Source organism: Manis pentadactyla, chromosome 10 (genome assembly GCF_030020395.1).
Source record: "Manis pentadactyla isolate mManPen7 chromosome 10, mManPen7.hap1, whole genome shotgun sequence".
In the NCBI taxonomy this organism is placed as follows: domain Eukaryota; kingdom Metazoa; phylum Chordata; class Mammalia; order Pholidota; family Manidae; genus Manis; species Manis pentadactyla.
Genome location: NC_080028.1, coordinates 16,860,125 through 16,887,599, shown reverse-complemented (window position 1 = coordinate 16,887,599; position 27,475 = coordinate 16,860,125). Strand labels below are relative to the sequence as shown.

The window sequence follows — 27,475 nt, the reverse complement described above, 5'->3', positions numbered from 1 at the left end:
ACAATAGTATTGTTTGTGGCTGCTTCATTAAAAGGGAAAGAAAGTGTGTCCTCCTTGTTAACATCAGTTGGTCAGTGGATGGAGAAGCCACATGAATCATTCCATGACCAGTTCCTCCAGATGTATTACATAACTTAATGGTTCTCAGTGTAGTGGGTTTATGTCTGGAATTGTGATTTCCCATACTTCCACTAGATATTTATTGGTCTGCTTTCCCTCTCCTAATTTCTTTTTGCACCTCTTTGAAGTATACTCTTTTTTGAGTTAATGATTTCTCATGTCATAACTCTTTTCCTCCACTAAACAGTGTGACTATGAAAATGTTCCAACAACTGTATTTACTCCTTTGGAATACGGTTCTTGTGGTCTTTCTGAAGAGAAAGCTGTGGAGAAATTTGGGGAAGAAAATATTGAAGTAAGTTATACCTTTCACTATGTTTCGTTACTACTAGTTTTTCAAAATTTAAAGTAATATCAAGCATACAGAAAAGTTGAAAAATAGTACAAAGAACTTTCATGTGCTCATTATGCAGATTCATATATTAACATTTTACTCACTTGTTTTATACTTTTCATATTCACTGTGTGTGTATATGTTTTTTTTCCCTGAATCATTTGAAAGTAATTAAATGCCAGATTGTTTTAAAAATTGACACTGTATCACAGTATCAAAGGACACTTATTACAATGTCTGCATAATCAGTGTTTTTAAAAGATAGTCAGCCATATATGTTTTGAATTGAGGCTAGCAGTTGAAGAAGAAAAAAAAATCCCTTGATCTCCAGACTTAAATTTATGAAACATCTGTAAAGATGCCTGTGCGGCCCTCCACCTGCCCCTTCCTTCTTCCCTCCCCCGCTCCTCCTCTCCTCCAGTACTTTGGTGGATAATGCCGGAGGAGGAAGCACTAAGCCAGAGAACTAGATAACTGCTAGAATTGTCCCTGGCACCTTATTTCTTGCCCAAAGTTGTCATTCTTATACAAGATAGTGTTGGGTTCTTTTCTCTTTTTTTTAAAATGCAAGATGATAAGTAATTACCTGGCTTCTTTCTTTCATTTGCTTGCTCTTTGTTGTTATTACTACTTAAGTTGTATACTCTTGAGGTTGTGATGTAATTAAGGTGGGCACTTACAGCAAAAGGGCCTGACAACAGGAGTTCATAATCATTTGCCTTCTGACCAAATTCCTATTTATTCCATGAAGTTTGTTGTTTAACAAAAGTCTAATTAACCAAGATCCTCCACTGTCTAACACCACACCTACTGTTTGACAAAATGCTTCTTAGGATAATGAGTCTAAATTGTGCTTATGTCTTCTCAGATTTACCATAGTTACTTCTGGCCACTGGAATGGGCAATTCCATCAAGAGATAACAACAAATGTTATGCAAAAATAATCTGTAATATCAAAGACAATGTAAGTACAGTTCTCATTTAATCCTGTCTAATAATTTCACTTTGTTTTGAATGTGTAGCTCTATTTTGATCACGATTCACACTGCATTGCTTTAGTATTTTACCTATCAGTCTCTCTAGCTGTGTAGATATTACTCAATGGCCAGGACCCTGGTGACAATGCAGGATCTTCTTTCTGTTTCACCTGCACAGGGCCCTGCCCATAGCAGGCAGGCTGTCAAAACTTGCTAAGTGAAAGAAACAGTGGGACAACTTGAGGACTGTGTGTGTGTGTGTGTGTTTACAAGGGAGCAATGAAGTCATCAGCTGCCTAGAAATACTGACAAAATATAAAAGCAGGAGTAATGCAAGTTTATATCCTAAGTAGCTGGCACTAAGAAAGGTGTAATGGGAAGGGCTCTTAATTGGGTTCTGATTTAAGGGTGTACTGCCTGCTGCCTGCATGTAACAACTGGTAACTGAAGGCATGTGGGCAAACTCCTTGCCTTAATAGCTTGTTTCCATCCCTCAGAGTGATGGTGTCAGTCAGTGGTTTTTAAACTTCTCTCACTGCTGCTCCCATTTATATTGTAGCCAAGGACATACATGTGTTACATACACATACTTGTGAATTAAATCTTATGGAACTGATATTTTTAACTTAGTTGGGACCTCACCTTAAAAAGTACGTCCTCAGTAAAAATGTAAATAGTGCTAAAGAATTCATGTGTCAAAAACCTAATCAAGTCATAATTTCTTATCTTGGGATTTGAATATAATTAAGCCATGTATCCTGTTCAGAAACTACTACTCTAGATGGTAGCCCTGTTACAAGTTGCTTTTTGTAGAACCCAGGATTCTAGGAAAACCTGTATCTTATACAAAAAAGGTAAATGCATTTAATACCTGAATATACTAAGGTAACCCATAGGAAGCTGTACAGCTGACATAAAGAACAAGTTTGTGTAGTGTTTTTTCTTCTTAATTATGTTTCATTATAAGTTTATTTGTATTAGTAGACATTAGATACCATTCTGTACTCAGTAGGAGAAACCCTCAGGGGTTCTCATTGGCTTTTGGGTATTGCTTCTGGCAAGAGATACTTCAGTTGCACATAGCATCAAGGGAATCTCAAGTTTCCTTCAGAGCATGCCAATCTGTTTTAGCTGTATATAAATGGTCTTGTCTTTGCACTGCTGTGTCATTTGTTCAAATGGCATTTTAAAAATATAATATGAAAATAATTTTCACTACCAATACACCCATCTTAATTAGTTGAGGTCATAAGTAGGGTGATAATTGTTTTCAATTATTTTCATAGACAAGGACGGCATTAGAAAAGACGAGTACTTGTCATCGTGGCTCTTCTGCATGAGCAATCTCGTACCAAAGCATGCTTCCAGAACTTGACCATCCTTGGGGCATGCTTTATTCATTTTGAGTCAGCCCCTGCACAGTGTCTAAATGTGCTTGGTTTTTCCAGTGTCTGTTGTCTTCTAGGCTTTCAGTCTTTTTGTATGCTGTTCTTTTTTGTACATGAAATACTTAAAACTTACAGAAAGGTGGGGAAAATACCCACTATCTAGATTCAATGAATGTTAACATTTTGCTCTGTCGGCTTCAGAGGTTTTCTCTTGTAAGTGAGAAACCGTCACAGAGGAAGTTGGTCCTAGCTTGTATTTACTGAGCACTTAACTGCGTCCCAGGCACTATTTGGTGGTCCACATGTATTAACTTAGTTAATCCTTACCACAGCCCTATGAGGTATGTGCTATTGTTTATCCCTTGATTGACTTTGGGGATAGTTAATTTAATTTTGCATTTGCTTAGTAATTAGCTGTTCTTTCTTTACTGTGGTTTTATTACCTCTGGTGACAGCTATTCAACCTTAGGAACACTTCCGTCTATAGCAGTCCCTCCAAAATACACTGTAGAGATGGTTTGTGGGAGGTAAATTGTCTCAGCTTTTGCTTATCTGGAAATTGTTTAATCCCCCCTTCAAATTTAAATGATAATCTCGCCAGATAAAGTAATCTTGGTTCCAGGACCTTCTGCTTCATGGCATTAAATACATCATGCCACTCCCTTCTGGCCTGTAAGGTTTCTGCTGAGAAGTCTGATGTTAGCCTGATGGGCTTTCCTTTGTATGTGATCTTATTTCTGCCTCTGGCTGCTTTTAATTGATCCTTATCCTGGATCTTTCCCATTTTAATTACTATGTGTCTTGGTGTTGTCTTCCTTGGGTCCCTTGTGTTGGGAGATCTATGGATCTCCATGGCCTGAGAGACTATCTCCTTCCATAGATTGGGGAAGTTTTCAGCAACTACCTCCTCAAAGATACTTTCTATCCCTTTCTCTCTCTCTTCTTCTGGTCTCCCTATAATGCGAATATTGTTCCGTTTGGATTGGTCACACAGTTCTCTCAATATTCTTTCATTCTTAGAGATCCTTTTTTCTCTCTGTGCCTCAGCTTCTTTGTATTCCTCTTCTCTAGTTTCTATTTCATTTATCGTCTCCTCCACCGTATCCAACCTGCTTTTAATACCCTCCATCGTGCTCTTCAATGATTGGATCTCTGACCTGAATTCATTCCTGAGTTCTTGGATGTCTTTCCGTACCTCCATTAAGATGTTGATGATTTTTATTTTGAACTCCCTTTCAGGAAGAGTCACGAGGTCCATATCATTTAAATCTTTCTCGGGAGTTGTATTAATAATTTTACTCTGGACAAGGTTCCTTTGGCGTTTCATGTTTGTATATGGCGCCCTCTAGTGTCCAGAAGCTCTATTCTGGAGCTGCTGAGCGCCTGAAGCAATGTCAGGGGTCACAGGGGAGCAGTACTGGTGCCTGGGGGTAGGAAAGAGCTGTTTCCCGCCTCCTGGCTGCTGTGCCTGTCTCCACGGCCTGAGCCAGTGGGCCAAGCACACAGATAAAAGCTTTTGTCCCAGAGCAGCCGGATATGGATCCCTGCTTTCCACAGGTGACCAGAATCCCAGTCTCCGCAGGAACTCTGCCTGTCCCAGCTTTCCAACCCCGTAATCATGAGAGTATGATGAAAGCACCATGAGATGTAGGTTTGTCCTCCCAGCGCAGATCTCCCGAGCTAGGTATTCAGCAGTCCCAGGCCTTCCACTCCCTCTCTGCTCCGTTTCTCTTCCTCCCCCCGGTGCACTGGGCGGGGGAAGGGCTCGGGTCCCGCGGAGCCACAGCTCCAGTACGTTACCCCGTTCGCTGAGGTCTGCTCTTTACTCCAGGTGTGTGCTGTCTGACGCATCCTCTTTCCTGTTGCTCTCTCAGCATTAGTTGCACCAATTAAATTTTCTAATTGTATCCAGTTTTAGGAGGAAGCTTCTGTCTCTCCTCTCACGCTGCCATCTTTAATCCTCTCTGAGGTGTGTGCTATTGTTATCCCCATTTCACTGATGAGGAAACTGAAGTCCATGCGAGTTAAGTGATTGTGCCAGATCACCTTCTAGATAATGGCTGAGCCGGATTCAGGCCCAGGCAGGGTGGGGCCCATATTATGAGCTGCAGCCGGGCCTATGTAGTCTTTTTATTGCTTCTTGATCCTATACTCCTTGTCCTTCCCTGCCGCAGAGGCAGCACTGTCCTGAACTTAGAGCATCTTACCTGTTGAGGTCCTTATGTTTGTAACCTATGATGTAGCCATAAACATCGTACATTGTGGTTTAATGAAGAGTGGAATCCTGAGCTAAATAGACACCCATGATTTTTTCTTTTGGATATCATTTTTTGGAGATCTATCCATATTTATTATATGTTCATCTGGTAGATTTTAAGTGCTGGCATATTTTGTGCTTTATTTACCCATATGCTAACCCTGTGATAGTCAGGGTGAATATGGAAGAGGCCAACGTGGAACATGTTACAGTACTTTGGCAACAGAATGACCTTCCTGATTGCTTTCCACAAGTGACCAGAATCCCAGGAAGTAGTTGAACCCTAGAAAGAGCTCTGCATCCCATGGCTTGAGTTGTCTCATCTGTTACAAGGAGACACAGCTGGATAAGTCTAGCAGAGCTGGCTCTGAAAGTCTGAGCAGTAGAATGCATCCAATTTCTCTACTCTTGGCAGAGGTAGCCTGAGTTGGGGACTTAGAATTTATCCAAAATAATTTCTACACAGATACTTCCAAGTTGCTAACATTTTTGTGTGTGTGCTTTCAAAAATGTTTTAGATTGGAAGGGTCTTAAGTCTCATTTGCTGTGTATCCCCAATTTCTTGGTTAAAATGGTTTTGTAATTTAAATGTCTGCTTTTAAATGTTACAGCTATCACATAATTTATCTGGAGCTTTGAGACAAATAATAGAGAAGATGAGGACACAACTGTCCTTTGAAAACATTTTCCAAAACAGTCTGGTGCTTACAGAGTTGCAGACATTCTTGCTTTTACTCTCTTTCTTCACTATCATCAAAGGCCAGTTCTTGTCAGTTCCTTCTTGCTTGATGGGACCACCACACTCCCTATTGGTCCGTGTTGGGATATCTTCAGTTTAAACAGCATTTAGTGGCAAGCATTAATATAAGTCTTTGGCCATTTCTGAATGGGATTCTTAGAATAGACTGGGGACATAATCTAGGCTGTTGAGGAAAAAAATGGACGTAATTGGTTTTACCTCATTTTCTAACCTAGGAACGAGTGGTGGGCTTCCACGTGCTGGGTCCAAACGCTGGGGAAGTTACACAGGGCTTTGCGGCTGCACTCAAGTGTGGGCTGACCAAGCAGCAGCTGGACAGCACCATTGGGATCCACCCCGTCTGCGCAGAGGTGAGTTGCCCACACCTGCTCTGCTCTGCTCTGCGAAAGTGCACATCACCTGGCTTACAGGTGGCAGGCCACAGGCTCTGAAGCTCGTGTCTCTCCAATGTACTTGAGCTGCTGCTCTTCCTCTTTACAGCTTATTGATTGAAAATATACCTCAACAGAAAGCCTTGTCTCTAGAAATGAGTTTTCCCCCTTCAAATATTTTTCATTCCAGGTGTGAACTGTGTGAACTAGATAGCTCAGTCATGTTCTTAAATGGTAAAAATGATGACAGTGAGCTATAGTGTGTGCCTTAAATCGTTTATCTGTCATGTCTCCTAAATAGTTTTTATGGCAGTTAGTTAATGATACCTTTGATGTGCAGAAAGAGCTTCAATCTTAGTTATCCTGAAGCTATGTCAAGGTTACATGATGTTGCTTACCTCTTTAGCTTTTGTTATCAAAGGATGAGATTTGAAAGTGATGCTTTTAAAAAATCAAGCAAACAGTAGAACTGGAAATTAGCCACTATGGGCCTCTGGTGTCAGTGTTTCTTCCCACTTGTCTGTGATCACCTGAGACTTGAGTATTGTGATATTTACTGTAAAGATTATAAACCAAAAATGTGTCTACACTGGAGAACTTTGCAAAGGCTGTGGAGAAGTCTATTATATAAGCTGAGGTATGGAGTTGAAAATTACAGCTATTATGTGGCCTCTGTAGTTAGTACTTTCCAGAGTGTACATTGTGCTTACACACACACACACACAATTGTGTCAGATTTTATTCAGCAACTTGTTAACTGGTTGGTCTCTGCTCATGATTGCCCTTGCGTGGCTGAACTCTTTGCTGAGCATACTAAATTTCAGCTTTAGGACCTGGGAAAATGTTGCAGTTGCCTTTTCTATGGTTAGGGATTGTGTCCTCCTGTATTAATATGTACCTGATTGGGATGGAAGCATGAAATAGTAGCATGGTTAATTAACTAGGACATTATTCATAGAAAACTGCTGTTTTTATGAAAGAAAACTACACTTCTAAAAAAATACAACAGGAAAATTGAAGTCTAGCTTAAAGCTCTTAAAGGATGTACAGTGTTATCTTTTATTCAGTGTGATGACTCAGACTGCCTAACGAAGAACCAATTAACTTCTTTTTTTTCCAAAAACACTTTTAGTGAGTAGGGTTTCCTAGGGTTGTTGTAATAAAAGTGCCACAGACCGGGTGGTTTAAAACAACAGAAATTAATTCTCGGGTAGTTGTGGAGGTTAGAAGTCTGAAGTCCAGGTGTCCGCATGGCGTGCTCCCTCCACAGGCCCGAGAGAAGCAGCGCTCGCTGCTGCTCCAACTCTGGTGGCTGCCGGCAGCCCCTGCTGCTCCTCCACTCACTCCTCACCTCTCCGGGCTCTGCCTCTCCCTCCACATGGCCTTACCTCCTGTGTGTCTCTGTCCAGTTTCCCCCATATAGTGTGAATCCTCATTGGATCAGGGTCCACTCTGATCCAACATGACCTCGTCTTAACTTGGATACATCTGCAATGACCCTGTTTCCAAATAAGGTCATATTAACAGGTACGGGGGTTTAGGACTTGAACATACCTTTCTGGGGGACCTAATTCAACTCTGATGAAAAGATAAATGACTTCCCAGTTTACATTTCCAAGTGTCTAATTCTTTTAATCTGAATTCCACTCTCAGTGGGCTGCTTTGGCTCCTCCCACCCCCTGGCCGTGCTGTGATCCAGCAGTGGTGAACAGGCAGCCTCTGGCAGGATGACTGCCCGTGGGGCGGAGAGATGTGGTCACGAGGCAGGGGTCTTCCTGAGCCCCCGCGTGCAGGGTGGTCAGCTGAGGCCTGCTATTGGTACATCTGGCATATGTTTGGGAAACCTTCTTAAGCATTTGCACTGTGCTCCTCCTTCTATTGGTTCTGCTGTGACTCTGAAGCTCAAGAGGCCGAATGTTCCACTGCTTAAATGGGGCTTTAAAAGGTCTCCTCTTCCAATCAGGTGGCTGATGAATGAGAAAAAGTTGGAAGTTGCCTTACTCTGTGAAGACGTTTATTGTGTGGTTATGTGTGTGGCACTGTGCTGGGCACTTGGAGACAAGGCGTATCTACGATGTGATTAAGAGCAGAAAGGCAGATGCATGAAGGGCCAGTTACAATCCAGGGTCAGGGTGAACATGAAGTGGCATATGGAGCAGGGCACTGGGGCAGGATGTTGAGGGTGTTCTTGTCTAAGATGAGAGGGTGTGTTGGCGTCGGAGGGAACACCAAATAAAAGGGCTCTGGAAGAGATCACAGCTCATTCAGGGGCTTGAAAGGCCTTTAATACTGCTGTAACTTGGAAGAGCTAGGAGAGAGGTAGGAAAAAAAAATGTTATGCTGGACAGGGAGATGGGGGAGGTCATGGCTTTGTAAACCAAGGCCAGGGGCATTGGGATTCAGCTGAGAGGTTTAAATCAGGGGAATAGCGTGATCAGCTTTGTTGAGAGAAACACTCTGGCTGCACTATGGAGGAGGGGCCAGAGGAGGCCTGTCCACAGGCAGAGGGGAAGAGGTGGTGGCCTAAATTGGGTTGGTGACAGTGGACATCAAGAGGCATTGATAGATTTGAGAGAGAAATAAGAGACAGAGTTGGTAATACTTGCTAACGGAATGGGAAGAGGGAAGAGCTGAGAATGACTCAAATTTGGGGCTTTAAGTGGAAGCAGTAGTGGAAAGGGCAGGCTTGAGGGAGTAACTGACAGGCACGCTGAGGTTTATGAGGGCCCACTGTGCATGTCAGGCTCTCTGCTCTCTGTGAACTAGTCCTTACAGGAACCCCCCAGGGCAGGTGGCAGTGGAGTCTGCATTTGACAGATGAGGACACTGAGGACAGAGAGGTTGAATAACTTGCCCACAGATCCCGGCGTGGAAGGGGCAGAACCAGGGCTCAAACGCAGGCAGTCTGGCTCCCGAAGCTGTGCAGTATGCACTTCCACACACCTTTCTACAATATTTGGCATAGAATCTAAAAAATGGAGGTGATTTCTTGGCAGCATGAACGTAGTGGAGACACACAGACCTGGGTTGTAATCTCACTTAGCAAATTCTTGGTGAACCTGGGGCCGTGTTATCCAGCTTTTCAGAAGCTTATTTTCCACATTATATGAAATAGAGGTAATATCTAATGTAGAGGGTTGATGAGCAATGCTGTGTGGAAGTGTCTAGGAGAGTTCCCAGCACTTCGTAGATACTCAGTAACTGTATCTGTTGGCTGGTTTTCCCCAGGACATTTCATTATTAGAAGATGTGGTTTGACTAAAGGTCATTATTGCAGTGGTTTTTTTTTTTTTTTTTTTTTAAATAATTATTTTTTATTGAAGGGTAGTTGACACACAGTATTACATTACATGAGTTTCAAGTGTACAACACAGTGGTAGAACATTTATATACATAATTCTAGGTTCCAGCTATCACCCTACCAGGCTGTTACAATATCTTGACTATATTCCTTATGCTATACATTACATCCCGGTTACTTATTTATTTTACCATTGGAAGTCTGTCCTTTTTTTTTTTTTTTTTTTTTTTTTGTGAGGGCATCTCTCATATTTATTGATCAAATGGTTGTTAACGACAATAAAATTCTGTATAGGGGAGTCAATGCTCAATGCACAATCATTAATCCACCCCAAGCCTAATTTTTGTCAGTCTCCAATCTTCTGAGGCATAACAAACAAGTTTTTACATGTAGAACAAATTCTTACATAATGAATAAGTTACATAGTGAACAGTACAAGGGCAGTCATCACAGAAACTTTCGGTTTTGCTCATGCATTATGAACTATAAACAGTCAGTTCAAATATGAATATTCATTTGGTTTTTATACTTGATTTATATGTGGATACCACATTTCTCTCTTTATTATTATTATTTTTAATAAAATGCTGAAGTGGTAGGTAGATACAAGATAAAGGTAGAAAACATAGTTTAGTGTTGTAAGAGAGCACATGTAGATGATCAGGTGTGTGCCTGTAGACTATGTGTTAATCCAAGCTAGACCAGGGCAATAAAACATCCACGTATGCAGAAGATTTCTCTCAGAACGGGGGGGTGAGGTTCTAAGCCTCACCTCTGTTGATCCCCAATTTCTCACCTGATGGCCCCCCTGAGACTCTGCCTGTCTTAGGTTGTTCCTCCCTTGAGGAATCTTACCCGTCTCTGGCTAACCAGTCATCTTCCGGGGCCATACAGGGAAATGTGAAGTTGGTAAGTGAGAGAGAAGCCTTATTGTTTGAAAAGGTTAGCTTTTTACATCTTTGCATATTTATGCCCTGTGGCTTCTATGCCCAGCATTTGTCTTGAGGTATCTTTACCACTTGGAAGAATTATGATACTCGATAAATTTGATACGAGGCACGAATTCTATTTAAGGGTTGTAATTAGGAAGGAAGAAGAAAAGCTGTAGAAGTAGCAGGCGGAAGAAAACATGGGAAGATTGATTATTTCTTTGGCATATCTTCTTGTAGAGTAACTTCAGCATGAATAGGTTTTAAGCTACTACTTAAATTGCGCACACACATTAACATAATAGGAGTATAGTTACATAACCAAAGCATACCTGTAATTACCAGCCATCTCCAGTGAAACCAAGAAAACCAGTTAGGCACCTTAGGCATTTGTGAAAACTTATCTATGACATGGTGGATATTGTCCAACTGAACTTGAACAGTCTGAGAGAAATCAGACAAATTAAAACAACCCATTCCTGGGGACTGTTCACATGCCATATGTTCTTTTAACAGTAAATAGTCTGTAGTTGTAAGACTTTGGAGCGCTACAATTTGCACTTCTCCAAATTCTTGGTTGAGTTCCAACAGTATAGATCCAGTCAAATTTGTTGTTTTACTGTATGCACAGGCCAGTTTAGATATCTCCTTCCTCATTCCCATGGCAAGTCCAGGAACGGGTGGGATGAGTGCATCTACAGCTGTAGCAGTGCGTGGATCTTTGTTGGGGTTTTTTGATGGTCATCTTCTGGCATGAGTCTTCCAGAGAGTGCTGATGTTGGAAGTTCTTTTTCATATCGTATCTTAGTTCATTTTTGGGGTAGCCCAATTAGGCTTTGATCCTCTGTATAAACACAAACAGACCCTTTGCCTACACTTTTATATGCCCTTTATACCCTTGTGTAGAACTCGTTGGAGGTTACCACACAGGAACTGCTTTTTTTTTTTTTTTTTTCTTTGTTTTTGGTATCACTAATCTACACTTACATGACGAATATTATGCTTACTAGGCTCTCCCCTATACCAGGTCTCCCCTATAAACCCCTTTACAGTCACTGTCCATCAGCATAGCAAAATGTTGTAGAATCACTACTTGCCTTCTCTGTGTTGTACAGCCCTCCCTTTTCTCCTACCCCCCCATGCATGTTAATCTTAATACCCCCCTACTTCTCCCCCCCTTATCCCTCCCTACCCACCCATCCTCCCCAGTCCCTTTCCCTTTGGTACCTGTTAGTCCGTTCTTGAGTTCTGTGATTCTGCTGCTGTTTTGTTCCTTCAGTTTTTCCTTTGTTCTTATATTCCACAGATAAGTGAAATCATTTGGTATTTCTCTTTCTCCGCTTGGCTTGTTTCACTGAGCATAATACCCTCCAGCTCCATCCATGTTGCTGCAAATGATTGGATTTGCCCTTTTCTTATGGCTGAGTAGTATTCCATTGTGTATATGTACCACATCTTCTTTATCCATTCATCTATCGATGGACATTGAGGTTGCTTCCAATGCTTGGCTATTGTAAATAGTGCTGCGATAAACATAGGGGTGCATTGGTCTTTCTCATACTTGATTGCTGCATTCTTAGGGTAAATTCCTAGGAGTGCAATTCCTGGGTCAAATGGTAAGTCTGTTTTGAGCATTTTGATGTACCTCCATACTGCTTTCCACAATGGTTGAACTAACTTACATTCCCACCAGCAGTGTAGGAGGGTTCCCCTTTCTCCACAGCCTCGCCAACATTTGTTGTTGTTTGTCTTTTGGATGGCAGCCATCCTTACTGGTGTGAGGTGATACCTCATTGTAGTTTTAATTTGCATTTCTCTGATAATTAGCGATGTGGAGCATCTTTTCATGTGTCTGTTGGCCATCTGTATTTCTTTTTTGGAGAACTGTCTGTTCAGTTCCTCTGCCCATTTTTTAATTGGGTTATTTGTTTTTTGTTTGTTGAGGCGTGAGAGCTCCTTATATATTCTGGACGTCAAGCCTTTATCGGATGTGTCATTTTCAAATATATTCTCCCATACTGTAGGGATCCTTCTTGTTCTATTGATGGTGTCTTTTGCTGTACAGAAGCTTTTCAGCTTAATATAGTCCCACTTACTCATTTTTGCTGTTGTTTTCCTTGCCCGGGGAGATATGTTCAAGAAGAGGTCACTCATGTTTATGTCTAAGAGGTTTTTGCCTATGTTTTCTTCCAGGAGTTTAATGGTTTCATGGCTTACATTCAGGTCTTTGATCCATTTTGAGTTTACTTTTGTATATGGGGTTAGACAATGGTCCAGTTTCATTCTCCTACATGTAGCTGTCCAGTTTTGCCAGCACCACCTGTTGAAGAGACTGTCATTTCGCCATTGTATGTCCATGGCTCCTTTATCAAATATTAATTGACCATATATGTCTGGGTTAATGTCTGGATTGTCTAGTCTGTTCCATTGGTCTGTGGCTCTGCTCTTGTGCCAGTACCAAATTGTCTTGATTACTATGGCTTTATAGTAGAGCTTGAAGTTGGGGAGTGAGATCCCCCCTACTTTATTCTTCTTTCTCAGGATTGCTTTGGCTATTCGGGGTCTTTGGTGTTTCCATATGAATTTTTGAATTATTTGTTCCAGTTCATTGAAGAATGTTGCTGGTAGTTTCATAGGGATTGCATCAAATCTGTATATTGCTTTGGGCAGGATGGCCATTTTGACGATATTAATTCTTCCTAGCCACGAGCATGGGATGAGTTTCCATCTGTTAGTGTCCCCTTTAATTTCTCTTAAGAGTGACTTGTAGTTTTCAGAGTATAAGTCTTTCACTTCTTTGGTTAGGTTTATTCCTAGGTATTTTATTTTTTTTGATGCAATTGTGAATGGAGTTGTTTTCCTGATTTCTCTTTCAGTTGGTTCATTGTTAGTATATAGGAAAGCCACAGATTTCTGTGTGTTGATTTTGTATCCTGCAACTTTGCTGTATTCCGATATCAGTTCTAGTAGTTTTGGGGTGGAGTCTTTAGGGTTTTTTATGTACAGTATCATGTCATCTGCAAATAGTGACAGTTTAACTTCTTCTTTACCAATCTGGATTCCTTGTATTTCTTTATTTTGTCTGATTGCCGTGGCTAGGACCTCCAGTACTATGTTAAATAACAGTGGAGAGAGTGGGCATCCCTGTCTAGTTCCCGATCTCAGAGGAAATGCTTTCAGCTTCTCGCTGTTCAGTATAATGTTGGCTGTGGGTTTATCATAGATGGCCTTTATTATGTTGAGGTACTTGCCCTCTATTCCCATTTTGCTGAGAGTTTTTAACATGAATGGATGTTGAACTTTGTCAAATGCTTTTTCAGCATCTATGGAGATGATCATGTGGTTTTTGTCTTTCTTTTTGTTGATGTGGTGGATGATGTTGATGGACTTTCGAATGTTGTGCCATCCTTGCATCCCTGGGATGAATCCCACTTGGTCATGGTGTATGATCCTTTTGATGTATTTTTGAATTCGGTTTGCTAATATTTTGTTGAGTATTTTTGCATCTACGTTCATCAGGGATATTGGTCTGTAGTTTTCTTTTTTGGTGGGGTCTTTGCCTGGTTTTGGTATTAGGGTGATATTAGCTTCATAGAATGAGTTTGGGAGTATCCCCTCCTCCTCTATTTTTTGGAAAACTTTAAGGAGAATGGGTATTATGTCTTCCCTGTATGTCTGATAAAATTCCGAGGTAAATCCATCTGGCCCGGGGGTTTTGTTCTTTGGTAGTTTTTTGATTACCTCTTCAATTTCGTTGCTGGTAATTGGTCTGTTTAGATTTTCTGTTTCTTCTTGGGTCAGTCTTGGAAGGTTATATTTTTCTAGGAAGTTGTCCATTTCTCCTAGGTTTCCCAGCTTGTTAGCATATAGGTTTTCATAGTATTCTCCAATAATTCTTTGCATTTCCGTGGGGTCCGTCGTGATTTTTCCTTTCTCGTTTCTGATACTGTTGATTTGTGTTGACTCTCTTTTCTTCTTAATAAGTCTGGCTAGAGGCTTATCTATTTTGTTAATTTTCTCGAAGATCCAGCTCTTGGTTTCATTGATTTTTGCTATTGTTTTATTCTTCTCAATTTTATTTATTTCTTCTCTGATCTTTATTATGTCCCTCCTTCTGCTGACCTTAGGCCTCATCTGTTCTTCTTTTTCCAATTTCGATAATTGTGACATTGGACCATTCATTTGGGATTGCTCTTCCTTTTTTAAATATGCTTGGATTGCTATATACTTTCCTCTTTATGACTGCTTTTGCTGTGTCCCACAGAAGTTGGGGCTTAGTGTTGTTGTTGTCATTTGTTTCCATATATTGCTGGATCTCCATTTTGATTTGGTCATTGATCCATTGATTATTTAGGAGCGTGTTGTTAAGCCTCCATGTGTTTGTGAGCCTCTTTGCTTTCTTTGTACAGTTTATTTCTAGTTTTATGCCTTTGTGGTCTGAAAAGTTGGTTGGTAGGATTTCAATCTTTTGGAATTTTCTGAGGCTCTTTTTGTGGCCTAGTATGTGGTCTATTCTGGAGAATGTTCCATGTGCACTTGAGAAGAATGTATATCCCGCTGCTTTTGGATGTAGAGTTCTATAGATGTCTATTAGGTCCATCTGCTCTACTGTGTTGTTCAGTGCTTCCGTGTCCTTACTTATTTTCTGCCCAGTGGATCTATCCTTTGGGGTGAGTGGTGTGTTGAAGTCTCCTAGAATGAATGCATTGCAGTCTATATCCCCCTTTAGTTCTGTTAGTATTTGTTTCACATATGCTGGTGCTCCTGTGTTGGGTGCATATGTATTTAGAATGGTTATATCCTCTTGTTTGACTGAGCCCTTTATCATTATGTAGTGTCCTTCTTTATCTCTTGTTACTTTCTTTGTTTTGAAGTCTATTTTGTCTGATATTAGTACTGCAACCCCTGCTTTCTTCTCACTGTTGTTTGCTTGAAATATGTTTTTCCATCCCTTGACTTTTAGTCTGTACATATCTTTGGGTTTGAGGTGAGTTTCTTGTAAGCAGCATATAGATGGGTCTTGCTTTTTTATCCATTCTGTTACTCTGTGTCTTTTGATTGGTGCATTCAACCCATTAACATTTAGGGTGACTATTGAAAGATATGTACTTATTGCCATTGCAGGCTTTAAATTCGTGGTTACCAAAGGTTCAAGGTTAGCCTCTTTAGTATCTTACTGCCTAACTTAGCTCGCTTATTGAGCTGTTATATACACTGTCTGGAGATTCTTTTCTTCTCTCCCTTCTTGTTCCTCCTCCTCGATTCTTCATATGTTGGGTGTTTTGTGCTGTGCTCTTTCTAGGAGTGCTCCCATCTAGAGCAGTCCCTGTAAGATGTTCTGTAGAGGTGGTTTGTGGAAAGCAAATTCCCTCAGCTTTTGTTTGTCTGGGAATTGTTTAATCCCACCGTCATATTTGAATGATAGTCGTGGTGGATACAGTATCCTTGGTTCAAGGCCCTTCTGTTTCATTGTATTAAATATATCATGCCATTCTCTTCTGGCCTGTAGGGTTTCTGTTGAGAAATCTGACGTTAGCCTGATGGGTTTCCCTTTATAGGTGACCTTTTTCTCTCTAGCTGCCTTTAACACTCTTTCCTTGTCCTTGATCTTTGCCATTTTAATTATTATGTGTCTTGGTGTTGCCCTTCTTGGATCCTTTCTGTTGGGGGTTCTGTGTATTTCCTTGGTCTGTTTGATTACTTCCTCCCCCAGTGTGGGGAAGTTTTCAGCAATTATTTCTTCTAAGATACTTTCCATCTCTTTTCCTCTCTCTTCTTCTTCTGGGACCCCTATAATACGGATATTGTTCCTTTTAGATTGGTCACACAGTTCTCTTAATATTGTTTCATTCCTGGAGATCCTTTTGTCTCTCTCTATGTCAGCTTCTATGCGTTCCTGTTCTCTGATTTCAATTCCATCAATGGCCTCTTGCATTCTATCCATTCTGCTTATAAACCCTTCCAGAGTTTGTTTCATTTCTGCGATCTCCTTTCTGGCATCTGTGATCTCTTTCCGGACTTCATCCCATTTCTCTTGCGTATTTCTCTGCATCTCTGTCAGCATGTTTATGATTCTTATTTTGAATTCTTTTTCAGGAAGACTGGTTAGGTCTGTCTCCTTCTCTGGTGTTGTCTCTGTGATCTTTGTCTGCCTGTAGCTTTGCCTTTTCATGGTGATAGGAATAGTCTGCAGAACTGGGACGAGTGACGGCTGGAAGGACTTCCTTTCTTGTTGGTTTGTGGCCCTCCTCTCCTGGGAGAACAGCGGCCTCTAGTGGCTTGTGCTGCGCAGCTGCGCGCAGACAGGGTTTCTGCTTCCTGCCCGGCTGCTATGGAGTTAATCTCCGCTGTTGCTGTGGGCGTGGCCTGGCTCGGGCAGCTACTCCAAAATGGTGGAGTCGCGTTGGAGCAGGAGCTGGTGGGAGGCTATTTATCTCCGTAAGGGGCCTCCCTGCTCCCTGCAGCCCAGGGGTTAGGGTGCCCAGAGATCCCAGATTCCCTACCGCTGGATTAAGTGACCTGCCCTGCCCCTTTAAGACTTCCAAAAAGCACCCGCCAAAACAAAACAACGCCCACCAAAAAAAAAAAAAAAAAGAAAAAAAAATTTTTTTTTAATTAAAAAAAAAATAAAAAAGTTTTTAATTAAAAAAAAAAAAAAAAGGTGGTCGTTCGTTTTTCTTTATTCTGCGGTGCCAGCCTCAGGCCTCTGCTCACCGGTCTTTCTGCCCTGTTTCCCTAGTATTGGGGTCCCTGTCCCTTTAAGACTTCCAAAAAGCGCTCGCCAAAACAAAGCAGCAAAAAAGCAAAAAAAAAAAATGGTCGCGCGCTTTTCTTATGTCCTCTGTCGCCCAGCCTCCAGTGCCTGCTCACTGTTCTTGCTGCCCTGTTTTCCCAGTATCGAGGGCCCTGCACTCTGGCCCGGATGGCTGGGGTTGGGTGTTCGCAGCCCTGGGCTCCGTCTCCCTCCCGCTCTGCCTGCTCTTCTCCCGCAGGGAGCTGGGGGGAGGGGCGCTCGGCTCCCGCGGGGCCGGGGCTTGTATCTTACCCCCTTCGCGAGGCGCTGGGTTCTCTCAGGTGCGGATGTGGTCTGGATATTGTCCTGTGTCCTCTGGTCTTTATTCTAGGAAGGGTTGTCTTTGTTATATTTTCATAGATATATGTTGTTTTGGGAGGAGATTTCTGCTGCTCTACTCACGCCGCCATCTTCCGCCCCTTATTGCAGTGTTTTTAAGTGAGGTGGGAAGGGATGTGTCTTTTGAAAAGCTCTTACAGTGATTATTTTGAACTAAAAAGCAAAAAACAAAAACCAGTTCATCTGTTTCTTCTGTGCCCCACAGTCAACAGTCTCCTCTCTGTATCCGTGAGCATGGTATGTTTGGTGTTTTTTGTTTCTAGCTTCCTCATATACAATTTCTGTACCATTTATCTGTTGATGGACACTTAGGTTGTTTGTACAAGTTGGCTGTTGTGAATACTGTAGTGAACATGGGGCTATGGATATCTTTTCAAATTAGTGTTATTGTTCGGGTTAATATCCAAATTTATCCAAAGATTCCAGGATCTTACAGTTTCTAATTTTTTTGAGGACCCTCCATACTGTTTTCCCTAGTGGCTGCCCCAGTTTATGTTCCCACCAGCAGTGCCTGAGGGCTCCCTTTCCTCCACAACTTCGCAAAGCCTTGATATTTCTTTACTTTTTGATTATAGCCATCTTAACGGGTGTGAGGTAAAATCTTACTGTATTTTTAACTTATATTTCCCTGATCATTAGTGATATTTAGCATCTTTTCCTGTATGTGCTTGTTATCTGTGTATCTTTGGAAAAATGTATCTTTGGATCTTCTATCCATTTTTAATCAGATTGTATATATGTATATTTTTACTCTTGAGCTTTATGAGTTATTTGTATATTTTGGATATTAGCCCCTATCAGATACATGAATTGCAATTATTTTCTCCTATTCAGGCAAGAGAGGAGGTGGTTTTCTTTTACCTCTGGGTATGAACAACTTGCTTAGAAACTAGATTTTGAAAAACCAAAGGTTTTCAATCCCTGACTATGGAAATTTTTTTAAAGTTGCTTGATTGAGATGGAAAATGAATTTGATTAGTAGGGGATTTTAGGAACAGAGGCTGGGTGTTTTGGCTTGGACAGTGATTGGATTTGCTTTTGGACCCATTGTTTGTCATGTCCGGCCAGCTGCCGTACAGGGTGCCACTTGGTGTTACTAGTGCATATGAGATAAGGATGGGAACGAAGAAAGGTTTAGAAACTTTAAGAGCCATTTGACAATTTCTGATCTAATAATAAAAAATTGGGTTTTATTGTATATGTCTTCAAAATTTCATTTTCCTAATGCGTTTTTACTGAATTTCACAAAAGTCAGTCCATTGGACAGATTAGAATTAATAATAATTTAAAACTGGTCCTGAGCACCATTTAAAGTGTTCAGAAGTAGCCACAGCTCCCTGGCCAGGTGCTGGTGGTTTGTGGAAAGAATCAATGAATGAGGTCTTCTGTACCATTTGATAAAATAACCTGGGCAATTGAGCAACCTTTGGCTCTGAGGAATGATTGCTTAGAGAAGCTGACAGATTTCTCAGTTGAAGAATTGCTGTAAAAAGAGAGACTATTGTTTTGGCTAAAAGCCAGTTGGTGTCAGTAGGAAAAGGAGTCTTAATGCCTGGAGCATCAATAATACATTAGCATTATTCAGTGTGAAAATAGTATGGTGATAATTTATTCTGGGCATCTGAGCAGCAGTAATTGAATAGGAAACTGATTACACATCATTTGAAGCAGTAATTTCAACTAATCAAGTTTATTTGTAGGGAAAAAATAATACTCAAGGGAAAGGACATTAGAAAAGACCCGATTTTGAGATGTCTTAAAATGAATTTAGTGCTGAACATCAAAAGTTTTGTTTTAATAATCAGCATAATCACAGTCCAGAGTGAGGGGGTCTCATGAGGCTGGGAGGTGTGGGTGGTTATGAATAGGAGGTGAATCCTACAGCAACATTTGACCTGTTGTAAGTGTACTTTTTGTTGGGACAGAAAAGCGTGAAGTAGGCAGCCTTGTGCTCATTTAAAAAAAAATGTGTTTTACTGAGAATTTTAAAGCAGCTCTGTGCCAATGAAATCTTGTAAAATTTGACCCGTCCATTTTTTCATTTAGACTAATCAACAATGGCAGTTTGGTTTCCCCATCTCTAACATAAGCATGTTGCAGTATAAGAAAAATCTCCTCTACTTTTGGTGGCTTTTGTTTTCTACCCAGATCTACAAGTTCTGTTTCTAAATTCCTGAGAAATAAAACTTAAGCTTGCAAATTCACAAGGCTGAAATCTGTTTCAGTGTATGCCATGCCTCTTTATTTTCCTTCCTTTATAAAAATTGAAAAGAGCATGTTTGATGTTTTTTTAAATTGCCCCTATCTCATCACCACAACAGCTGTTTTCATGATCGCATATTGTCCTTCTGTCCTCATCCCACATTTGCACATTTTTTTTTAATGGAGGAATTTTACTGCTTTTCAAAAGAGTTGTACTAGTTTACAGTGTCATCACTGAATTTAAGAGAGCTAATGGGAATGTTGCAAAATACAGTGTAAATTTTTCCACAGTAATATAAAAGGGATAACTATTTCAAGGAGTTTTACATAGATAAGGATGAACCTCTTCTCCCATAATTATTATTATTTTTATGTGAATTGTTTATATCTGGCTTCACATTTTTAATGTCTTAAGATATTGACAATTATTACTTACATCTGAATATTTTGAGGTGCTGATATATTGGTATATAGGAAGTAAAGGCTAAAATATTTTGCTTTAAGGCTAAAATAAATAGATCAAGGACTTTTCTCAGTAATGTTCCTCTTTTACACAAAAGTATTTATCGATTTTATTCAGAAGTAGTTTTGATGCTGATTCCTATTGCTTTGACCTACATAGCAAAGTGGTCTTGATTTTTTGTGCTCTTTTTCCTCTTTGTGTTAAAAACAGAAAACCAGTTATTTCTCAGGAATCAGAGGGGCAATTGACCAAAAAGTTTATCCAGATACACAGGAGAAGATGGGCGTCTGTGAGTCTTGATTCTGCTAGGGGCTGTCGCACATAAGCCGTGGCCTCCAGTCATAGGTGTGTAATGGCTGGAGGTTTGCCTGGGTAGGGCAGGGCAGGTGGACTCTACAGAGTGTTACCAGTATTACCCTCCAGCTTAACTTAGTATTACTACAAAAGGTTTCAGGTCTTAACTATGTGCAGTAATCAAATATGCTTCTAAATATAATTGATTACACAAAAACCCTTTTGTTTTGGTGACTGGACAATGTAATGGAGAGTTTTGGTGTTGGTGTTTTTGATTCTGGTGTTTTTACTTATGAAAACAAAGGTTTCTTGGCTGTCCTGCATGGTTGTTGTGGATCAGCTGCCATGTGTCTTCACGCAGGGCCCGGCTGACAGAGCAGCCTCTCCCTGGGGCTTTTCTGGCTGAATGGCAGAGGGAAAGGAGGTGTAGGAAAGCGCACCTTGGTGTTCATGGCTTCTGTTCAGAAGAATGCATCCTACTTCCAGTCGTGTGTCCTTGGCCAAGGCAAGCCCCTGGCCCCCACATCCATGTCCGGCAGGGCAGAAATGTGTAACATGTGGCCCACATGAACAGTCATCACAGGGAGGCAAAGGCTCTGTAATGTTTCGGAAACTAGCAAAAATCTCACAGTGAGAAATATAAAGAGCTGAACTGTCAGTGTTAACACAAAGAGATCAGATTTGACAGAAAAATAAAATGACAATATCAGCAGTTATGGCAGCTGGGCTCTATAGCCAGCTGGTCCAGGGGCTCTGGCCACCCTGAGAGCAAGGGAAAGTTGGTGTTTCACCACACCTCTCTGCCATGGCTGAGGAATGGCCATAGTGAAGAAAAGATAACTCTCATGGGAACAAGAAGAGGAAAGAATTACCCTAGGCAGGTGGGATCAGAAAACAAACACTACAGAGAAGCTGTGTAAAGTGAAAGCTGCACAATACCCTCTGGATGTGATATTGGAGGGCCACTGATGAACTGCAGGAAAGGCATTTCACTGGCATGATGCGGACAGAAGCCAGATCTCAGTAAAATGAGAACTGAAAGTACAGCTTAAGATTTTGGCTATAAGGAGGATGGGAGACATTGGTCATTAGAGGTGATCATAAAGTTGAAAAATTTAAGATAAATGCAATTTTGGCCCTTTTAAAAGCCAAGGAGAAAGAACCAATGGAAAAGGCAGAGTTAAGAACACAAAGAGGTAAGGGGGCAGGTGCTTTGTGAGATGAGAACCTGACAGGGTGGGATCTGAAGTCCAACCTGGTAGGAGGGGGAACATTACTGCCCTGAGGAAGGCGGTTCATAAGAGCAGGCAGGCGACATGACTGTGTTTTCCCTTTTTAGGAAAGAGTGTCATCCTGTTTGCATTTCCCTAAGCTGGAAGAACATCCTTTAACATTTTTTGGTAGTGTAGGTCTGCTGGTCACTCAGCTTTTCTTTGTCTGAAAATGAATTTTGTATTCTTTGTGGAATGATACGGTGATACTTTTGTTGACAATAGAATTCTTGGTTGATGGGTTTTTTTCTTTCAGCACTTTGTGCCTAGTGCCTGGGTTTTATTGCCTTCTGATTTTTCTTGTGGAGGCTTGTCTGTAGCTTTGTTGTGGTGGTTTAGACTAGCTTTTACTCTAGAGCTAGTAATGCTTAGCCCTCTTCCTGGGTGTGGCTTTCTGGGGTCTCCACTGATTGTCCCAGAGGCTCAGAGAGGCCTCTTGACTGCAGTTGGTGAGAACTGGGAACATCGCTCAACCCCAGATGGGCTCCAGTGGTGGTTGAGCTTATAGCAGCTCTCTGGGTGTTGTTTTTTTGCTGGCCTCATGGGTCCTGCCCCCTGACTTGCATGGCTTGTATTCAGCCAGAGATGAGGGGACCTGTGTGCAGATTTCTGGAGCTCTTTCTCTGGTAGCTCCTGCCTCTAGAGATCTCTACCCCACAAATCCTGGCTGTCTGTGCCTCCTCAGTCTCTCCTCAGTCTGTTCAGGTCTGTGAGATTGTCTGTATTCTCCTTGGGCCCCTCATTGGGCACTAGGGCTGATAGGTACCTCTAGGCAGAAAGCCAGGCCTGTTGGAAGGTCACCTTGTTTGTTGCTCTTCTTGTGAGAACCACAGTCTGCTGCCTGTTGTCTCGTGTCAAAAACAGGTGCTTCATACATTTTGTCCAATTTTCTGGTTAAGAGAAGAGAGCTGGTTTGTTACCATTTACTCCATTAGGCCAGGAGTGAAAATCTAAGTGTAGAAGTACTATGTTTTTTAAAATGTTGACTGTAGTTTTCCAATTGGGCAAAACTTCAAAGATGGGCACTGGCAATTTGCCAGGAAGCCACAATGCATCGCCTACAGTGGTGTTCCACTAGAAATTCCAACACCTGTCCCACAGACAACCTGCGTGAGAGTGGATCACTTGGGACTCATGCTAAACATGAGATTCCTGGGCCTTACTCTAGATCTGCCAAATTAAAAATCAGCAAATTTGTGTGAGTTTTAATCAGCGTGAACACGCTTTATTCGCTAAAGTTTGAGAACCACTGCTTTTATGTATAGGCTCTCTTGGGTGGTAGCAAGTAGAAGGTGCCACAAGATGTTAAGGCTCTAAGTCCACAGGCACCAAATGTTTGCAAGGATGTGAAACAGGAGAACTTGGCAGTCACTGCCAGTGAGAGTGTGACTTGGTCAGGCACCCTGCAAACCCAGCAAGCTGGAAGTACACCCTCCCTCCAATCTGGCAATTGTACCTCTAGCTTTGGTGCAGGGAGATAACTAGAACCTCACAGAGCATGTTCCAACAGAGTGTTCGCAACAGCTCGGATGGCCAGCAGAAGGAGCTGGGATGTGTAATATGTGATATAGTCACTATTTAAATAAGTGAATATGATAACACACGGAATATATAGTACACGAAATGAAAGAGTTAGAGCTCTTTGTGTCCATGTGGCTGAATTACAGAAATATAGTGTTGAGCCAGGAAAGCAGGTAGCAGAAGAGTCACATACAGCATCTTGCCATTTACATGTGAAGTGTTTGAAAACGTACAAGAGAAATTAAGGGACAAGTGTATGGGCACGGTGAGCACTGGGCGGGGCGGGGCCGCTGCATGGCGGCCCTGACAGTGTTGGTGAGTCCCTGAGCTGGGTGGGTGCGTGGGCCTTTGCCCTGTACACTGTGTACCTTCCTAGTACTCAAAGTAGTCCATGGTACATTTCTTTTAGAAAATTGTCAAGCAACTAGGGTGGCTAATTTGTTTTCATCACCTTCCTGCTACAAAAAGTTCATTAGATATAACTTAATTTTTTTCTCTTTTTTTACCTTGGTTGTAAAAGGCTTTTCCCCTTTTGTCCTCTGAAGAAATTGGGGATATCCTTTGTTTTACTACCTCTCTGTTTAACTCATTTTAAGTAGTCACCTGAGTCATGCTTGGTGTGCATGGCATCACCTGAGTTCTCCTTGCTGACTCACTTGCTCGTGCTTTCTCTCCCCAAAGGTGTTCACAACTCTGTCGGTGACCAAGCGCTCCGGGGGAGACATCCTCCAGGCTGGCTGCTGAGGTTAAGCCCCAGTGTGGGTGCTGTTGCCCAAGACTCCAAACCACTGATGTTTCCTAGCCCAAATCCAAGGTGGAGTTTTTAGGAAGGTTCTTGGGCCCTGGCACCTGTGTCCCGAGCCTGCACCACCCAAGGCACCCTTGGGTCATGGGTAGGAGGAGATGGTGAATGGAAGGCAGCAGCGACACACTGGGGTCACCATGATGGACTCAGCTGACGTTCGGCAGCGCATCGAGGGATGCGTCCATGAAGTCACTGGTCTGAAGCCACGTGGTGGGCAGTGACCGAACAGCTGTCGGAGCAGTTTTAGCATGGCCTTTCCTTTGTGGGTTTTCTTATTCTCATTGTCAAGCTTTCTAATGTTGCTTATTGTTTTCCTTTTTCTCCAAGGTGTTAATACTAGAGGTGAGAAATGTTAGCAGCCAATTTTTGTCCAAAAGTAAGTCATGGCAAGCGTATGCGCATAAGGTGCTTTGTGCAAGGAAGGCAGGCTCTGGCTCAGTTGGGGCTGCATAGGCTTGTCCTGTGAAATCGGGCTGTCCTAAGGCTCAGACATACAGTTGTATTTGACCAACGTGTTTAGCAGTGTCTCCCCCCAAATTTACCTGTCCCAAACTAGTAAATTTATGATTGACTTGGGCCAAATTTGTCTCCCTGTGCTGTATCACTGATCATTGTTTTTCTGTTTAAGAGAGGAAGTGGCCGCTTAGCCAGCCTATTTGAAGTGATATCCCACTGCATGGAACTTGGTAGTATAATATGATTTCCACCATTACTCATCATGGAGGCAGAAGAACACCTTAAATGGGGAAAAGCAATAAATGTCTTCCTTTGTTTAGTTGACTGTGTTGGTTGAAGCGAGCTGAGACCTTTTGTAATGGAAAATACTTGCTTTAAACTTTTTTGGGGGGCAGCTTTAGCTTTAAGCTAAAAATACAAACTGTCACGGCTTTAGTTTTTGTGTGTCATGTATCTGCCCTTTCCTAAGAACTGCATTCGTAGGAAGTTGGGTCTTTGCACACTTACAACTTAACTCTTTCGTGGTAACTGCTTTTTTAAGGAAGCTTTTTTTAAGTTATTTTTGAACACAGGTGGATGTGAAGGATTCTTGTTTCAAAACCAAATGGTTTTGACTTTTGTTGAAGGACTGTTTCTGGTGGGGTTTGGCAGACATGCTTACGCTCCCCCAGCATCCCACGTGTATGATACACGTGGCAGCTGGACTGCCCTGCAGTGGGACTGACCGGATTCTTTCTCGGCCGTCCCCTCACCGCAGACGTTAGGCTTTAATCACATGCTGTGGACATCGGGCCTCCCACCAGCAGTTCTTAGAGCTGTATCTCTCCCCCTGCATGTATTGCTCATCTGCAACTCCGAGTGGTCCATTAAAAGTACATTTCTTGGTCACCTCAGGGACGTTACGTGTCTGCCTGGCATTTAGTCAGCAGACTGCCTAACCCTGCCCCACAGGCTCTGCCCCACGCCCTCCTCCCGTCTGGTTATATGAAGCAGAGGGGGGAAGAGGGGAGGAGAGGGGGAATTGAGGCAGTTCACTGTGTCCACTTCTATTTATTTTTTCATTTGTTCTTTCTCCAAGTCTGCCAGTCTGTGAAATTAGGACAGTAGGCAATAGAGATGATCGTGCCTAATCATGTTATGATTCTCTCTTCTGAGTGGAATGGAATGCTGTGCCCCCACAAGGATTATACTTTGTAGACTTGTCTTGTTTAGAGTCTGTAATTGCCCAGTGTATTAAAACTCATTAAATTCCATGATTTTTTGTTACAAATATTCTGAAAAAAATAACAGTGTGAAACATTAAAAGTTATCAATAACCATTTTGTGTGCCGTCTTTATTAAGTGTTGGTCTTGGGATTCTTTGCCAGGAGTGCTGGACAGACTTCAGGTTTCCTGTCGACAATTATGAGAACTACCTGCTAAGTACAAGCTTCAGTGGTGCTGTGCTCTAGGCCTGCTCGGTATCTGCTGGGGTTTATGTTTTAGTGTTGTTGGCTTTTCAGATGCCATTTTTCAGCCTGATTTGACCTGCCAATCAAATGCAATATGCATGTTTTTCGCTCCTAAAAATTCTGCACGTAGTGGATGGGCAGAATGAAAAGCAAGTGCCTGAGGAGCAGGGGAATAGGCAAAGCAGCGGGAGTCAGGACCCAAAAACTCTGTATCTTTCTTGATGCAACTGCCACTGCTCAGATGTGTGAGGTCAGATGTGTGAACTCAGGACTGTCAGCCAGAGTTCTTCATGGCCTCCTGTGTATGCTCAGGTAAGATCCTTCACCAGGAGAAAATTATCTCAGAGAAGGGAAGGGGCTGACATAACACAGACACCACTCAGAGCTTTAAATAAGTACTAGCCCACCAGTACCCAGGTCGTGGTTCTGGAGGCCCATCCCTCCCAGGACATAGCAAGCAAAAGTCCTGCACACTCATGGCAACTTAGTATCAACATGGAGTCATCTTAAGGTCTCATTCCTCAGGAGAGCATGCATGCATGCATGCATCCATCCATCCACCCATCCACCCACTCACTGGTTATTGAGTGCGCAGGACCCGTCAGGTCCTCTGTTGGACATGGAACATGACCAGTCACCTTCGTTCAGGACTCTCACATCCTAGCGGGAGAACACAGACAAGCCAACAGTCTCAAGAAGGACAGGGCAGTGGACGTGGACGTACTGGGTGGTGGTCAGAGTTGTGAAGTGGATAAAGTAAGGAGAAGAGTTTGATCATTTCCAATTCATTTGTATCAGATGCTTAGAACCATAATATGTGAGCCTCATTTTTACAATGTCATTTCACAAAGGAGGAGCTGAACGTCTAGTAAAAGGAGTCATGGTCCCCAAAGGCCCCACCTACTCCGACTGAGCTGACATTAGAGCCTGAGATGCTGACCCCCATCCGGTGCTCTCAGTATATCATACTGCTGTGTATAATGTAACTCCAGAACCTATGCTAAGAGCATCTGCCTCTCAGGCAGAGTTCTGTGGTTCTGCTCACAGAAATTAGGGTTGAAAAGGGATATCAAGGTCAAAGTTGAGCAGCTAAACCCAGAGCTGGGACTTGACGCCATTCTGGCTTCCCACTATGTGGGTTTCTACAACACCATACTGCACTGTTCTGCCACCGTCTCCTCTAGATTCTCCCCCGTCCGTGCTCAAGGACAGCCAGCCAGGTAAGCACACTCTTGGGTGTGGTGAAATTGACACACATGAAAAAATAGTCCTTGGCCTGTGGTCAGCATAGGAAGGCAGGAAATGCCAGCGGACCTGAAGTGAGGCATCAGGGGCCCTTCGTGTTGGCTTCCCTGCGTGGATGATGGGGGCCACTTCTTGTATGTCAGGAAAATGAGGTAGAGCCTACCTAATAATTACAAATGCAAACCGCCCCCCAAACCC

The 27,475-nt window shown here is 42.2% G+C and overlaps 1 protein-coding gene across 6 annotated transcripts in view; it reads left to right on the top strand.

The window, feature by feature from the left end:
- The window catches only part of TXNRD1 (thioredoxin reductase 1), a 75,890-nt gene extending 49,990 nt beyond the window's left edge, over positions 1-25,900 (top strand). For all 6 annotated transcript variants that reach the window (XM_036891154.2, XM_036891151.2, XM_036891155.2 and 3 more), the window contains 4 exons: positions 308-415; positions 1,323-1,418; positions 6,052-6,186; positions 24,002-25,900. In XM_036891154.2, coding sequence (XP_036747049.2) covers positions 308-415; positions 1,323-1,418; positions 6,052-6,186; positions 24,002-24,064 — 402 coding nt within the window. In that variant the 3' untranslated portion in view covers positions 24,065-25,900. The remainder of the gene's footprint in view (positions 1-307; positions 416-1,322; positions 1,419-6,051; positions 6,187-24,001) is intronic.
- The last annotated feature ends 1,575 nt before the right edge of the window (positions 25,901-27,475 follow it).